Here is a 17,409-nt window from a genome sequence, read left to right on the forward strand (position 1 = left end):
ATGTCCGTAACAGCTACACCTGGGCCAGACATGGCAACGGTGAAATGTGCCAAAGGTGGCTCACATTTGGCCGCATCGAGCCGGAACACAGCCGAGTCAGCCGACACTTAGCCGCAATACGGCCGAGTGCGCTGGCTAGTGTTGGATTAAAAAAAAAAAATTGCCATGCGAGGCCCCCTGTCACTGCGAGGCCCCCCCGCAGTGACAGGGGGCTGCGGGGGTGATCTCTACGGGCCTGCACACAACCAAAGTGGGGGGGGGGGGGGGTCTGTCACCGAGACGCGTTCGTTCCTTTTCAAACTCCCCGACGATAGGTGGCGCTAAGGAGCGCATCTGTAACCCTATTCGCTGCATAGACATCCTATTTATCCCAAAGAGTCCCGAAGTTAGCAACATGTTCAGCTCAAGCCTAGAAGGCCCTGCAAGTCATGAGCAGATGAACATGAATCAGAATAAGTTCAGGTATTGCACATCTTTAGCATACCACCCAAAAATCCACTAGAACGCATGAAATAACATCTACTTAAAGCAACATCTCCTGGAGGCGGACCACCATGTCTTTGCTTCACAGAATGTAACCAATGTTGTCCATCTCCAGTAGGCCCCCCCTATCAACGACTATGGGCCCCACAAACCACCAGAATGCAGGGCACAACATGGGCACAACGCCAAATTAATTCCAATTTCCTGATATTTGAGCCGCCAACGTGTGTGGCTGCGTGCGCGGCAACATTTTGGTCACCCCCGACAAAATCTCACTCCAAGGTTTTTTTAAAAGTTGGCAGCTCTGTCAACTACGATGTGCAATGGCTAAAACACAGCGGGAGGCAAGGCACTGTCTAATTAAAATGATGATAGATTTATGATAGTACACAGACACGCATTGTTGGAATTGTCGCCGACATGTTTAGCATTCCTTTGCGTGTGCGTCGACTCCTCAGTTGAGAAACAGCGGCACAGAAAACGTAAAAAAGTCTTTTTGAATGGTTTTGTTTTTATTTCGTTTATATATCAAGGGTGTTCAGTTCAAGTGGGGGAAGAGATATTCTACACATCATTCGACACTGTAAAAAAAAAGAAGGTTGTTTTGAACGGTGCCGTATGGTTCCACCAGGGGAATGACGGTTGTTTTGCAGTGTGTAACCCTCCACGCCCTCAGCCCACATCGCACGTACTCAACACACCCACACAAACAAACAAACAAACAAACAAACAGATACTGCTGTGCAAAAAACAAACACATTAATGTTCATCTGAATTACTCACTCGCCTACTTGGTCAAATATATATTCACCTCCCGACTTCCCACCTCACGTGGAGGAGAGGAGTAACTCAGTACTCGGTCGCAGTGATGCAACACTCATCAATGATAACGTACAGTGCAGTCACAAATAACGAGAACAGAAATGTCATGCATTTTACAAAAAACGGTAGGTTTGCACATGCACGTGGCAATAAATGATTTTTGTTGTCGTGGTGTTTTGCTCACTGTGCCTGAATTCCTGCCTCATGTCATCTGAAACACACATAAAAAATACGATTTTTTATTGAACTGCATCTTTGAAGTCGGTCCACTCCCGTCAAACGGCTGTCATTCTCAACTGTTAATTATCTAATGGTAACTCCTATGAGAGGAATGCTATGTACTAGAGGTCAATAAAAAATCCAAGGGCCTCAGAGTTTAAGTGTAAGTAAAAGTTAAAAAGCGTTGATTGCTTTTTACAGATTGCCTTTGGATTTCAGGCCTTTACTCCGTTCTTTTACCCCGTGTTTATGCTCCTGTTTTTGGCTTTCAAGACGAAAAAAAAAATGCTCCTCTGGCAGCGAGAGCCAGAAGAATTTATCCCCCTCAGCCAGAACACGTTAGTGCATGGGAGCGGGGATGACTCATTTTATTTGCATATTGAGTTTTAATGATGCAAATAGTTTATAACATCATTAGAGTGTGTAACACAAATGGGTTTTTAATGGGTTGTGCAGAAGAAATTCACTGTAAACATTCACAAAGGAGGAGCACATCACAGCCAGGTCAACCATGCTAGGGCCCCCCCCCCCCCCCTCTCTAAAAAAGGATTGCGAATAGAGAGAGACTCTTTTTATGTATGTTTCACGTATCTCTACAGAGAATAAAATGAACGTCTCCCTATGGGGATTTAGTCACAAGGCCTCTTTCCTCCTCGTCTTCCTCCTCCGTTTCTTCATCCCTGGCATGGGGAACCGAGGTTAGCAGCAGAGTGTCGGCGTGGACTTCCTCATCGTCCGACTGGATCACGGGGGTGTCGACTCCCCCCCCGCTGGCGTCGCTGGAACCGGACGACGTGGAGGACGTGTGGGGCTTCGAGCCGCGGTGAACTTCTACCTGCCGCTTCAAAGGCGCGCGCTCCCTGTACACGACCTCTGCTTCTTCATCTTCCTCATCTTCTTCTTCTTCTTCTTCTTCTTCTTCTTCTTCGTCTTCACCTGAAGTGTCGCACAAAAATCTTTTTTTTTTTTAAACTGAATTTTATTAAACTTTTGGCCATGAAAACAAATTAGAAATGTTCATGTACCTGTAGGCATAGAATTCCACATTAATCCCGCACACTGATACAATATGAAATATGATGAAATAGTTAATGATAATAAAAACAATTTAGTCTCTGCCAAAAATTGTTGTGCCACTTTTGAGTGGCCTGTTTTTGTACAAATCTGCATGTGAAAATATTATATCCTGAATGTCTACAGCGGGTCAATCAAGAGTCACGAGGCCTTCAGTGCACCTGGAAGTGGAGATGCCAGCGCTCCCTCGTCTGCCCCCGAGCCCGAGTTGAGGAACACGTCGAGGGCCTCCTGGTCCGAGATGTCCATCAGGTCCATCTGCTCCAGGACGTCCACATTCACCTCCATAGAGGAGATACTGCCCATGGGCGCTGCGTATACATGCAGAACAAGCATAACGGAGCATGAACACGTTTATGTCAAAAGTGACGCATATCACCAGGGTGACTGTTCCTTTAAAACAGGCTTTTAACATATTTTAAACCTATAAATAGTTTGCAAAGCAGATTTAAATGAAGAAATACTTTCTTTCTTTTTTTTAGCACTCACGTTTCCTGCAGTCAACCTGCAGGTGAGCAGAGGGCAGGTAGTTGTCGACGTCATGCTGGTAGACCTCCTCGAAAAAGCGCTGTCTCTCCTTCAGCTTCAGGTGCTGTGCAGAGTCTTTGTCCAACAGCCGCTGGGAGGTTCCCGTCTCCGCTGACCATCCAAAAGAGATTCGTACAAAAAGAACGAAGAAAAAACACATAAAAGACTTTATTCACTGACGATCAGCGAATAGGAAAAATAATGTTTACCTTAAAAAAAAAAGCCTTTTTAACATCAACCATGAACTCCACTACACTACACTTTACATGCATACACCGTAGACATAGCTACGGGGAGCAATGCAGTGTCTTGCTCAAGGACACATTGACTAGGGCGGGGATTGAACCGCCGACCACCTGATTGAAAGATGGACCTGCTAACCACTGACCCACAGTATGTTCATCTCTAATGTTAGCAAGAGAAAATATACGACATTATGACATTGAGGGAGGGAGTGTGCATCCGCGTAAACCATTTCCAGCTTAAAATGCGTCATCTTTGTTACAGAGCATCTCGGCCCTTACTGGGATATTATTTTTTTTTATTTTCAATGCGTGACAATAATGCAGACGTGTTGTGAACAACCAGAGAGCGAGTGTCCCCAGGTCTACCTCCAGCATCGACCTCTGCCACGATGACCAGCTGTGGTTGTGTAACTGTGCTGCATCCTCCCCGGCACACATTGTGCCTTCTTCTCCCCACTGGGCTCCGAGAGCTGACACTTTGATTCATGTCACCGGAGTTTTCTATGTGTGTGTGTGTGTGTGTGTGTGTGTGTGTGTGTGTGTGTGCGTGCAGTGTATGTATGAGCATGTTCACATAAACTGCACCAGCGTGTGTGCTTATGTATTCATGCTTTTGATTATGCATGCGTTCCGTTTCTGCTCATTTTGTACCGAGCTTCCACAGTTAACTTGTTCACATGATGCCAGCAGATGGATCCAGCATGCACAGTTACACCATTCACATCACTTCATCTCCAGACCCCATGAGTGCTGCTTTTAAGCAAAGTGTCTAAATGGTAGAATTACAATATATATATATTTATCCTATTGCTAAAGTTGTAAACTGGACTATAAGCCGAATCCAGAGACGTTTTTCCTGCCACGTTCATGTGAATGAGCGCGAGGGCGAGGCTGGGTTGATGACTTGTAGGCGGGGCTTAAGGAAACTCTAGTGCGCCCGCTCTGTGGGCCCATGGGTGAGGAATATCGTCGGAGGGTCTGGATCGATTTAATCATAATGTTATACTTGGAAGTTAAACTTTTTTTTAGCTTTATGTGCTTCTTTGCAGCCTCAAATCCTCTTCTCTTCATGCTCCATCTGACCCGAATCATTAATCAATTATCGAGGAAATAATCAAAATGATTGATGAATTATGTGACACCCTAATTATTTCACACTTTGATTTGTCACCCATCTGTGTGTCTTCATACTTTGTACACTCCTGAAATAGGCACAAAAAAAAAACCCACGGCTGCTCGTGATGATGATGAATGTGCTGATTAATTTCTTGATTAACTTTGTGTGGTTTTCTAAAACATCAGAAAACAATGAGATGTGTCTAAATTTCCAATGCAATGTCATCGAAATAAAATGTTTTGATTAACCAGCAGACCAAATAACAAAACCCCCGAAATAGTTTTAGATAATTTTAAGACAAAGAAAAGCACCAGATCCTCATATTGGAGAAGCAGGAATCATCACATGTTGTGAGTTTTGCTTTGTGTCCCCCCCCCCCCCCCCCCCCCCTCCCTCCCCCTTCTCCTGTTATTCTCCAGCTGCACCAATAAAGGCACACCAATTATAATAATAATTCGTGCATGGTAAACTCGGCATTGCGGATCAAGCTGTGTCATCACATTTAAGAGACATGGGTCTTTAGGGAGACCCTCGACATGCCAGAACCTCGTGCCTCTGCTGTCTGGTGTCTGTGATCATTCAGCAGCTGTTATTCTGCAGCAGTGGGCAGCTTGAGACAAATAAGCCAGTTACTCCAGGCTGTTACAGCAATGACGAGGCTTCATGATGATGGAACTACACGGCTTACGTAAACTTCAGCTTTGCCTGCTGGCCTGAGTGTGTGTGTGTGTGTGTGTGTGTGTGTGTGTGTGGGGGGGGGGGGGGTATCTCTCTCTCTCTCTCTCTCTTGCTCTCAAAATACAATTTTGCAACTCAAGTGAACACAGTCAACCCACGCACACACAAGTTCAGCTGCATGCCTCCATCTGTCTGGTGTGTGTGTGTGTGGGGGGGGGGGGGGGGGGGGGGGGGGGGGGCGGGGGGCATGTATGTCTAAAGCTGACTCATTAAGATGACCTCTGAGTCTGCTGCGCAAGACGTGTGGGAGGTCTACTTGCAAATTGGTTAAAGGGAAAATTAGCAGATTTTCAATGCCATCTCTCCCAAGCCCAGTGAAGAAAAAGAAAAAAAAGCTTGTTATTGTTTTACAGTGTGCGTTTTACAGTGTGCGTTTTACAGCGTGCACTTTCACGGCGATTTTTGGCTGACTCGGATATTCGGGGTGGGGTGGGGGGGGCTCCAGAATTATTATTTGAAAAGAAAACCATAAAATTCAGTAAGTACGAGCGCAGAAAGTGTCCCTGTTGGTGTCTATTTTTCTGCCGATTACTCTGGTAACACACACCGCTGCATAACATGATCAGGAACAATGTCAGTTCAGCTTCTACAACTACTTTAAAAAACAAAGCCGAGAGCATAAAGGCGTCGTCTGGGATTCTGGCTTTACAAAATAAACAGAATTCAATTGAATTGAATAGTCTAAAGCACTTAAGCCTTCTGTGCTGGACTAGATTTAAGTTGTACTATTAGAGTAAGCTAGTTAGGCAGATATGCTAATGTTTGGAGCAATGTTAAAAACCTGTTGAACCGCAACAAACACCGTATGAGGACATTGTTAAACATTGTTACACAAAGCAGAAATAAGCTCAAAGGTTCATGATGAACCAATTCTACCAAAACGACACTTGATTCCAACGCCAGCCAACCAAATGGGCTGACGGTGCATGCGCGGTATGTGGTGGTGTTAGCGTTTTCGCTACATCCGGCCAAACCATGATGAAAGACTGAGACTCCACAGTCCAGCAGTACACGTCTGAATTCACCGAATTAGCAGCAGCCAAAGAAGAGAACAACTGAACTCCCCTACATGCAGCTATAACCATACATGATGTGTTAGCGTTGCGGTTGTGTGATCAAAAGTTGGCTCCAAGGGTATATCAGCACTGCTAATGACTACTCAAATGTCATTTTTGAGTAAATTCCAGCCGTCTATATTAATTTGGAGCACTCTGCCCCTCCTCCAGCCTACCAGGTGAATATATACGCTAAATGCCTCCATCTGGTGGATGAATCATGGTACTGCACTCATTCTAAAGGCATTACGTTTCAATACAGACATGAGCTGGCCAAATAGACCAATGGGTTATGTATAGAGGTCTGTTTAATTGATGTTTTAAAACTAAGCCAACAACGTTTGTATTTAAATAGAATCACATAATACCTATATAAACACCTTAGGGACATGTAAATGGCATTAAATGTGTTTTACAGCTCCCTGAGAAAATTTCAAATGGCACAGATGGTACCCACATGTACCCAAAATGGCCAATTTGAAGATTCTGCCTTAACATGCCTCCACTAAAAACCTCTCAAACGTTCCTCTGCTTCCCTTAAACAGCATCAGTCTGTGCACAGGTAATGCTCAGGTGTTGTGGCTTGCAAGAGGTGTTCGGCTGCAACTGCGTCACTTTGTTAGGCAGAAATGTTATATTTAACCTTCATTTACATATACCCTTTGAAATATATACAGATGCGTACACCTTTGCAGACATCTCCCAAGTTTTACCTTCATTATGATACCACAGTTATTGGAATAGACCTTGCCGTTGTAGAGATATTCTGTATTCATTTTGATCGTGTCATCCTCGAGCAAGGGCCTCAGCCAGAGGATAACTTGTGTGTTTTTGATTGTAAAGGCTACAAATAAGATACCCGGATTTAACCGTCAATGTTCCCGTCCAGAAGGCTTAAGGGACCTTAAGCCAGAGAGAGCGAAGCTTAGAGAGAGTTTGCTTAACTTATTGACTCCTAAATATGAGATGAGCACAGTTGCTCACGTGCCATTGGAGGAGCAGAGGAGGCGGAAAAAAGGCGTGTTGACCTGCTTTACATGCAGATTTTTTTTTAGATGCAATGTAACACAGCAATGCTGAACTGCATAGCTCTTTCACCCCTCGAGGCTCCTGTATGTTCATCTCTTCCCCTCTGGACGGAGAAAAGAAAGACACATCTTTGTTGAGCTTAAGGCTCAAACAGTAAGAGCTGCCCTCTGAAAAATGTTTTGATCTGTCACAGGACCGATGTCCCCTATACCCAGAAACCCCTGCTCCACCTCAGCCTACAATGGCCCATAATTACCTGGGGCTTACAGTTACATAATGCTGGTGCAATCCTTCAGCGGAACACCAAACAACACTAGAAGGCTGGATTGTATGAACTGCATGATTACGCAGTTTATTGCCTCGGCAGTGTGCACACACATCTCTGGGTTAGTATGTAGGAAAAGGGAAGGAAGGAAGGAAGGGAGAAGGAAAAGGCGAGCAAAAAAAAAAAAGGGAGTTTGTCAAAAGAAAGGAGAACTGGGTGTTACGCAACCCGAGCCTGCTGTGCATTATTCCCCGGTATAAAGTCGCTGTAGTGTCAGTGATTTGAGGCAAACAGCATTACTGGGTCTGCTTACCTCAGCTAAGTCTCACACGACACAAACAAGGGTGCAGTTTGCTGTGTGTCAAGGGGTGGGGATCCAGGGCCAGAGGTGACAGCTGAGCTAAAGCACATGATTTTCTTTTCAACCCTTCTGATTAACCCCCCCCCCCCCCCCCCCCCCCCCCCCCCGATCCTTCAGGCGCTTTCCCTGCTCCGCCTACATTCCCATCACAAAATGCCTCTTTCGTCTCTCTCTCTCTCTCTCTGAGTGTGCCGTCTGTTTTTTTTTTCTCCGGCGACCTTATCGGGCGTCTTTAGCCCGGCTCCGTGTCATTCTAATGCCGCAGTCAACAGAGCAGGAGTCCTGGGAACGGCGAAGGGAATCGGTCAGGGGGGGAACAAATGCTCCCATTGAAGCAAAGAAGTCACATGGCGAAGCATTCAGGGCCCCTTGTGGCAAGAGGGGAAAGAAATCCCATGATCATCTTTCTGTTTGGAGAGAGAGAGAGAGAGAGAGAGAGAGAGAGAGAGAGAGAGAGAGAGAGAGAGAAACTGCATAGCCAGAGTCATTCGACAGCCCATCATCAACCTCAAACTCCACCCTTGCTCTCCTGCAGCTCCTAATCCCCCCCCCCCCCCCCCCCCCCCCATCCCCCCTCCCCCGGTGAATGGTTTCAACCAGCTCTCAGCAGCATATGACAGCCGCATCATGTTTTTTATTATTTAGGTATTACTACTATTATTTACCGAGCCAATCGCTCTCCTCGGCGGTCCATCAAGCATAAATTATTAACGAGTGAGATCACTGCACCACAACAGCCACCTCCCCACTCCCATCACATATACACACACGCACACACACTCACACACGCACGCACGCACGCACGCACGCACGCACGCACACAGACAGTTCATTTATGACGCCGTGGCACCCGCCCGCCCCAGCTCTCATCTTTAGTTCACTCTGATCCCAGAGCTGCGATTGTGTCTCGCACCTCGTCTGTGAGCGTGTGATCGGAGTGCGTATCCCCAGAGCCATTCCCATAGCCATTAAGGGGGGGGGGGGGGGGCTAACTGCAAAGATGACCTCCAGACGTAACCACTGCTCCCGATCTAGGTCAGTCATAACAGGGCTTTCAGGAGCACTCTCCGCCTCGACTCTGGTGCACATTAACCAACACACAGAAACTTATTCATTGCAGCGGCGAGCGGATTATTCTCTCCTCGCTTAAAAAAACAAAAAAACAAAAACAGCTCTCGGTGAGTTTGTGCATTCAATTAGAAAACAAGGCATCGCTTCTCATGGCAAGCAGGTAGCTGTTAGGCTGTCTTCCCCCTGTTTCTATATAAAGACCTTCTTCCTGCAGCGGACTCAGACTCTAAAGGAAGTAGTGGTTATCTCTCCCACTGTGATTACAGCTCATCTGCACCCAGTATAGCGTCGCACCACCATCAAGGCTAATTTAGTGAAGAAGAGATGAGGCAGTTACATTTGTACATTAGTTGCTAATACGAACAGGCAAAACTGAACATGTGCAATTCAGCTTTGTGTGTGTGTGTGTGTGTGTGTGTGAGTAATAATGTAATGCATCCTTTGATCCAGTTTTCAGAAAAGAGAATATGATGTAACAGGCATGCAGTGCCTCTATTCACACACTGTGTGTCACATGAAGCACAGTTGATCCGTTATCCCTTTACAACTAACGCTGAATTAATAAGTGTGGTTAGAAATGGTGAATTGTGAGCCATGCAGAGCTGAATCAAGTATATCAAGTAATACACTTGTATGATTAAAACTTTCCCTTACCGGCCATATGCAAATAAAACAATAAATATCATAAAGGGCTGTGTAAAATAAATGTAAACACCTGTTCAGAATGAAATTTAAAAAAAGACCACATTAAGTATTAAAAATGTACCGGACATTAAGTTAATTTATACTTTTGCGTTAATGCATATTTACTCTGTCGGTTACTCACACGCCAGACGCTTGTTGTGGTTGGTTGACCCCGTGGACGACATGATCCCGTGGATGTGGGACCCTGTTGTTGTTGTTGTTTTTGCCTTTGAGTGTGTGTGTGTGTGTGTGTGTGTGTGTGTGTGTGTGTGGATTTTTCTTTCTCGTCCCCCTCCTGTCAAGGCTCCAGGACAGGATGCTGGTGTGTGTAGTGGCTGTTCATCTATAGTCGTTACATCTTTTGACTACCAAAGGACACTTTATCTCCCTCCCCTCTTCTGCTCTCCTTCCCCTACTCTGCACTGCTTCTTCTTCTTCTTCTTCCTCTTCTTTTTTGTGTTGCTATGTTCGCTGCCTCCCTCGCTCCCCCCTTTTTCCCAGATCGCCTTTGCTGTTCTTTCTAGGTTTTCCCTCTCGCTGCTTCACACTCTCATCTCGGCTGCCTCTCTGTGTGTCACACACACACACACACGCACGCACATACGCACACACACAAGCACACGCACACACAAACACGCACGCTGTTGTTCTCCCTGTCAGGCTCTGTAAGGTTGTAGGGAACTGTGCAGCTTAGGAAGGGGGGGTTAGTGGGGGGGGGGGGGGGGCTATGGCATTGTGGCCTGTACCAACTGGTGACAACGAGGGGGTCAAAAGGATAAGGAAGAGTGTATGCTATTTTTTCTTCTTCAAATTAACCCTACATTACCCCCTTTGCTTTATATAATTGTACTTATTTATTCACTTTGTAGGATGAAAGCTTTAGAAGTTAACCGTGATATGAAAGGAGGCGCTGCATATTAATATAAATTAGAAGAAATAGGGGGAAATAAATGTAAGAAAGAAGACGATTGGCTCTTTCACCGTGCTTTAAGTTATATAAAATCAATGTAATGAATTTGATATCATATTAAGTTGATTGTTTGTTTATTTCTTAAACTTTTCTCTTTGACCATATCATTTTCAAATTAGGTGATACAGTTTTAAATTAAAGACTATTATTATTATTGCACTTCTATGAAGTTGAGGACCTCCTGAGAGATGTGCATACGTACAAACACGTGTATGCATGTACATCAATTATTGATCGACAACAAGATTAAGTGAAACAAGATTATGTTTCTACAGCTTCTGCAACGCTGAACTTAAAGGCACCGTGTTGCTTTGAGCCGAATGCTAACAGCGCCATGCTAACAGCGCCATGCTAACAGCGCCATGCTAACAGGCTCAGAGTGGCGACGCTAACATGCACATGCAGGTATAATGCGGACCGTGTTTAACATCTTAGTTGTACTGTTAGCATGCTACTATTTCCTAATTATTGCTGAACATCTGTACACCTGAGGCTGATTTCATTTATTGGGCAAATTGATTTGGCCTGGTTATAATCCTAATAAGACTAACAGTCAGCTTAACCGCCAACGTTTTTAGAATTTGTGCTCTCGGGACCTTGAATAGAAAATATTACAGCCATCTGTTTAATATTAATAGGATCACAAAGTCAGTATGATACATCCTGGGGGGGGGGGAATCCAGCCCCATAATTCATCTTCTCCGGAGCCACGAAAGACATTTTACGACTCATTTTACATGTACGAGACCAGGCTTGTGTAAAATCATTAAGGTTCCCCCTTATTAATGGATTAATAATTAGCCATAGATACATTTCGAGAGCCCAGGTTGTAGAAAATGTGCTGCTGTAGATTATCCTCTTTCTATATAACGTTTTAATTCAGTCGTCTCATGGACACACTCACCTCCTGAAAAAGAGCAACATGAGTACAACTTGTTAACGTCAGATCATTAAAAGGTGACGAAGCCATTGCCCTCTTTTAATGGCTTGATACCATTTAGACTCGATGTGTTATGAGTACGTCACTATGTATTAATAGCCGCAAAAGGTCGCACAGATCTTTTTGTAAAATTCCTTAAAAAGGAATAACGTCAATTCTTTGCCGCATGCAAATTAAAATCTATTCCTCTTGTTGCTTTTGTTAAAGAGGTTTCTTAACGCAAGCGTGAACAACCGGATGCATACGCATGTACTGCTAACATGTAATTAAGCAGACACTCACACACACACACACACACACACGCACACACCATGTTCCGAGAAATAAACACACTGCTGTAAATGCACACTGTAACTGTCACACATGGGGGGGGGGGGGGGGGGGGGGGGGGGTTGGTAATAGGCACTTAGACTCCCCCTTTCCGTAATAAGAGGCTTCAAACAGCCAGTTGCGTCACATGTTCAGTTGGAGGAGGCTGCAGTGTGACCACTAATGTCACGGAAAACTCATCGCACGTAAGGAGACAGTAGAAATATAATATGGAATGATTCATGGCCTGTTCCTGCTTCCCTTTCTCATATATGATTATTGACATTTGATGTGAGAGAAGATTTGGGCTGTAGAGTCCAAAACGATGCATCTCCATCCTCACTGGTGAGTCAACGTCGCCATCTGCTGGAGGAAATAGTGCATTACACCTTAGCTCACACTGAAGACGCGCCTGCTGTATCCTCTCTACCAGCACCATGATTAGCTCAACAAGTTGCAACGCAAAAAAAAAAGGACTTTTCCAGGCTCAAGACATCTGAAGTTATCTTGACCAACATCAGATCAAGCGTTGGCTTTTGATGGAGATGTTTCATCGAGAAATTGAACCCAGTCGTCATCGCATTTAAAAGGATTCAGACACTCCCATGTTAAATTCATTCAGGTGAACAAAAAAGGGGATTTCCACGGTGTTATTGTGCGTGTGCGTGTGCGTGCGTGTGTGTTGTGCTTGTTGCTCTTTCAGCACTATCACTGCTGGCTTCCTCTTTGAAACTGTGTTGTCTCAATCTTCTGCAGCACAGTCTCTGATGTGGCTTGTGAGTCATGCTGTGGTAAATATACACATTTGGCTCATGCACTCACACACACACACACACACACACACACACGAGGACGTACTCTCAGAAATATGTATTCACATCTACGCGCACACACTGTTCACGGGCACCACAGTTAGTATTCCCTTTTGCCTTCACGCTACGCTTTGGTTGAGCAACACACAGCGAGCCTGCTGCTGGCATAAGCTGCAGGATTTTCTCTGGTGAACAACAACAACGCGGCTCAGCCTCCAATGTGACAGACAAGAAAAAGAAGAAGAAGAAGAAGAAGAAGAAGAAGTTCACATCTTCACTTCACATCTTCACAGTCGCACCAGACAGTGAAGTCAAGAGAGCTCAAAAAAAATAAATATATCACATTGTGTGCAGTGTGCAGGGGGGGGGGGGGGCGTTATTCTGTCGGTCACCATGGCAACAGACATCCAGGTGCCAAAAAAACGCACACAAAAAGTGCACACCTTGCCCAACGTGTGTTAAACCTGTGTTCCCTGTTAAACGTGGAGGACGGAGAGGCGACAGGAAGCCTTTGTTTCCCCGGAAGAAGGGAGAATGCATCTCTGTCAAGCTGTTAATTAGCCAGCCCCCTTGTGAGGCGAGGAAAGTTGTCATGGATTAAAGCTCGCTTCAGCTCCGAGGTGCACGACCCCTCTGTGTGTGTGCGCGTGTGTGTGTGCGTGTGTGCGTGTGTGTGTGTCTTTGAAGCGTTGTGAGTGGCAGCGTCTTTGAAAGCGGGCAACGCTTCATACAGTAAATATAACCAGGGCGTCCAATATATACACTCTCCTCCGTTACAGTAAACCTAACCCGGTATGATGTGAAAAGTGTTCTGGCAGCACCGAGCTCAGCACAAGGTCTCTCCCTCTCTCTCTCTCTCTCTCTCTCTCTCTCTCTCTCTCTCTCTCTCTCTCTCTCTCTCTCTCTCCCTCTCTCTCTCCCTCTCTCTCTCTCTCTCTCTCTCTCTCTCTCTGGGTGTGCGTGCTGCATAGTTCACTCAGCGAGTGTCTGAAATTTGAAATTGTCACAGCATCTTTTTGTTGTTTTTTGTTTCATTGTGTTATACGTCTCTGAGCCGTGATAAAAGCGTGCACTCGGAGGCATCGGATCTGGGTTAACGTGATGGGTTTGTGATGTCAGGTTTGTGTGTGCGCGTGTGTGTGTGTGTGTGTGTGTGTGTGTGTGTGTGTGCAGTGTTGTTTTTCTTTTTTTTTCAGAGCCTAAATGAGATCCAGTGACTCATGTTGGAGGAAACAGGCTGCTTGACAGTATCGGTTTGACTCGTCATGCCGAGCCGTGCCACTGACACACAGCAAGTGAACCGAGTATTTTCTAGTGTTAGTCATTGTCAGATAAAAAAGCAAACCGCACAGTCCGATGTGAATATAAAGGCCAACTTTAATTTGTGTTTCTTGTCCGTGGAGATGTCAGATCAACAACAACAACAACAACAACAACAACAAACCAAAGCACAGTCCGATGTGGAAAAGGCCTTTACGTTCCACTTATGTAACAGGGATGCTCAAACGCATGCCGTGGAGCAACTTCCTGAAATTAATGGAATCAATTCATTAACGTACTCACGAGAACAGCGAGAGAGATATTGCCAGGTGGTGCGGTAATAAAAAGATGGAGAAAAAAAGAAAAAGGTGTCAATATGACACGCTTTTTAAAATGGCTCTATTATTAATGTCTCCCTGGGGTGTGTGTGTCTTAGAGTTCGTGATCGGGAATAAATTAATCATTTGAATGTTTGTTGAATTGCGTGCGTGTGTGCGCGTGTGCGTGTACCTGAATATATGCATGAGTATGTGAGTCACGCACCACTATCCGGCTCGAAGTTCTGATGCCCATCTCTCAGCTCCTCTGCTGCACACTGAACCCAGTGAACCTTCTGCTGTTTACACTCCCCCCCCCCCTCCTCCTCCTGCTCCCTCTGTCTCTATTTATCTCTCTCACACACTCTCATGCTCATCTATTCTCCCTTCCGTCTCTCACTTACTTTCTCCCCTCCAGCTCCCTACAGTACATCTCTCTTTCTCACGCACTCACGCTCCCTTTCGTCTTTTTTTTCCTTCTTTTTTTTTTTCTTCTCCCTCCTCCGCCTCCCTTTTATAACTGCATCTACCTCTGCAGATCAAGACTTATTCAAGACTCAGACAGTCTCTAACTCTGCCGGGTTCAGACAGACACTCAGGCTCGGCGTTAGGGGGTTGTCTCTTTTGTCGTGTAGATGTGTGGCCGTGAGAAAAGAGACAGACGGCAGAGCGGAGATGAAGGAGGGAGGAGATGAATGAGGGTGAAAGAAAACGATGCTGGTGCTGTTCAGAACGTCTTTAGAGCGTTCGCATTGAACGGCCAGGATGGAGTCACCGTAGATACCTTTCCTGCACCTTCGCCTCGCCGCCGTCTGCCTCCTCCACATCCTCATCATCTCAGACGCCATTAACGGCCTTCCAGACACAAACATCAGGGCTTTTTTTTGCAGAACGTCGAGCAGCCGTCCGCCCTCCGCTGCCCGCTAAGAGCCCCCTTCTGTCGGTCGACAACTTTCTCCAACGGGCAGACTGCTAACAATGTGGCGCTTTTTTAAAATCTGTTGGCGTGCATGTGTCTGTGTCAGCAAATCTCCTCTTTCATGAATGAGGGTGTGTGTGTGTGCGTGTGTGTGTGTGCCGAAGATAGTAAGAGAGGAAGGTATACAGGAGCAGGGGGGGGGGGGGGGGGGGCGCATGCCAGCACTTCCAGGAAGGGAAGTGTGAAGACTTGTTTTGAGTCACTGGTTGATGTAACTTTACCCCCCCCCCCCCCCACACACACACACACACACACACACGCACACACACACACGCACACAAAAACCCAAAAGAAAACATCATCTTCGGCCCCCAGAGCTCTGAATTGCTTCGCTTGCACTTCTCCGGGCGCGTTGTGGAAGTGAAACCCGCTATTAATAATCCTGGTTAAGTGTGAGTTGAGTGTGAATGAGTGAGTGCTGGACGCGGCCTGAAAAAAAGTCCATTGAGCTGCGGAGAAGAGGTGAATGTGCATCGATGTGTGTGTGTGTGTGTGTGTGTGTGCGCGTGTGTGAATATGCTCACGGGAGTGTGAGATTGCCATGATGGGAATTAGGCACTCACCGTAGGCATCCATGCAAACGGACCGAGCGCCTCACGTGCATTAAAACATTGCTTCGGCTCATTAATTATGCTCCTTCCATTGGTCCTAAATGACGACACTCGCCGTTTCCCCCCACCCCAAAAAAAGAAGAGCGGCCTTTTTTCCTCGGTGGCACGGCACGCCTTTTTTGGGAACCACCCGGGTTTACCGGGGATACACCGTTAAACGGCTAATCGGGGGTATCAAACCGGCGGAGGAGAAAAAGATCGCCTCCACTCTGTGTATCATTCATTATTCACAGGCCGCAAATGAAGTTGGTACAGTGGGAGCAATCAATTATAGATGAGACGGAGGGGGAAGGAGAGCGAGATGGAGGTGGGTGGGTTGGTGGAGCGAGGCCTGCCTCGCTACCTTAGCACGTCAACGAACATCACGGTGGCGTTCAGGGAGGGAGGGAGGGAGGGGGGGGCAAAAAAACCTGCACGCCCACAAGCTTGCTCCGGGAAATGGACTCTGGAGGGTCAGACTTCTGCGTGGAGCGAGAACCCCTTTCAGAGCCACATGCACCTTTTCTCAGCGCGGCCACTGCATTCATCTGATAATGACTCAACTGACTGTGTGCGGCTCACACACACACAAACACACACACACACACACACACACACACACACACACATAGAGCCCAACTGCATCGGGTCTTTCTCACAAATGTCATGCCCCCCCCCCCCCCCACAGTCCATATACATCGGATTACATACCTCATGGTCACGCACACACACATACACACTTAAATATAGGGACACACACTGATGTCGGCGGGACCACAAACAAAAGGAAACTTAGAACGACACGGAGCATCAACAGAAAACACGGCGGCGATGATGGAATCAGCTCTTTTTTGGAACTAAAACATTCAGTAAAAGATTAACCTTTTAATTCATCGGGTTTATGGGATTTCCATCATTCATTTGGGTTTTTAAGATTAGAAAAGATGATCCTTTATTGGTCCCACAGCGGGGACTTCTGCAGTAACACAGCAGCAGCAAGAGGGATCATTTAAAAAAACTAATCAAGTGGAATAAATAAGTACGTGAGCAGCAAAGGTACATCAAATATTGTCTGTACTTTTGTAAAAAACCTAGCTGTGTGAATGATGAGGTGCTATCTAAATAAACTCGATTTGATCGTCCCTCCTTCGTGAATTATCATTCGTAGAAGATGTTCACGGTGCCGTCCATGAAATATTACTTCTCGTTCACCTCAAACAGGAAGTTCATCTTCTTCTGCGCCAGTTTCACAACTCCAACCCGTGTCTCTTGTTACAGCCATTGACATTCGTCCCATACATGCACACGTCTTGGAGATAACGCACCCGTAGTACTTCTTTCTGTACTGTAGCACAGCTTTATATCAGTGAGCCCCCCCCCCCCCTCCCACTGTTGTGACTGGAAACTATGAAGCTGTAAAGTGTCGCTTGGAAAATTCGTATCAGTCTAACTGTCACCTCACTATTCGTTAAATGTCAGATTTTGGCTCCTGGAAACCGCTCTATTTGTGCCGTCTGTATTTGGTGTTTGTGTGTTAGCGC

The 17,409-nt window shown here is 45.9% G+C and overlaps 1 protein-coding gene across 1 annotated transcript; it reads right to left on the reverse strand.

Annotated features, from left to right (window-relative positions):
• Window positions 1-980: 980 nt before the first annotated feature.
• si:ch211-253b8.5 (dysbindin) lies at window positions 981-10,351 on the reverse strand. The gene is made up of 4 exons (XM_034538010.1): window positions 9,834-10,351; window positions 3,088-3,237; window positions 2,760-2,909; window positions 981-2,460 (listed from the first exon to the last, which is right to left on the reverse strand). The coding sequence occupies exons 1-4, from the start codon at window positions 9,874-9,876 to the stop codon at window positions 2,144-2,146; spliced, it is 660 nt and encodes a 219-aa protein (XP_034393901.1). The 5' UTR covers window positions 9,877-10,351; the 3' UTR covers window positions 981-2,143.
• Window positions 10,352-17,409: the final 7,058 nt, after the last annotated feature.

The sequence above is a fragment of the Cyclopterus lumpus genome, chromosome 7 (assembly GCF_009769545.1).
Source record: "Cyclopterus lumpus isolate fCycLum1 chromosome 7, fCycLum1.pri, whole genome shotgun sequence".
In the NCBI taxonomy this organism is placed as follows: domain Eukaryota; kingdom Metazoa; phylum Chordata; class Actinopteri; order Perciformes; family Cyclopteridae; genus Cyclopterus; species Cyclopterus lumpus.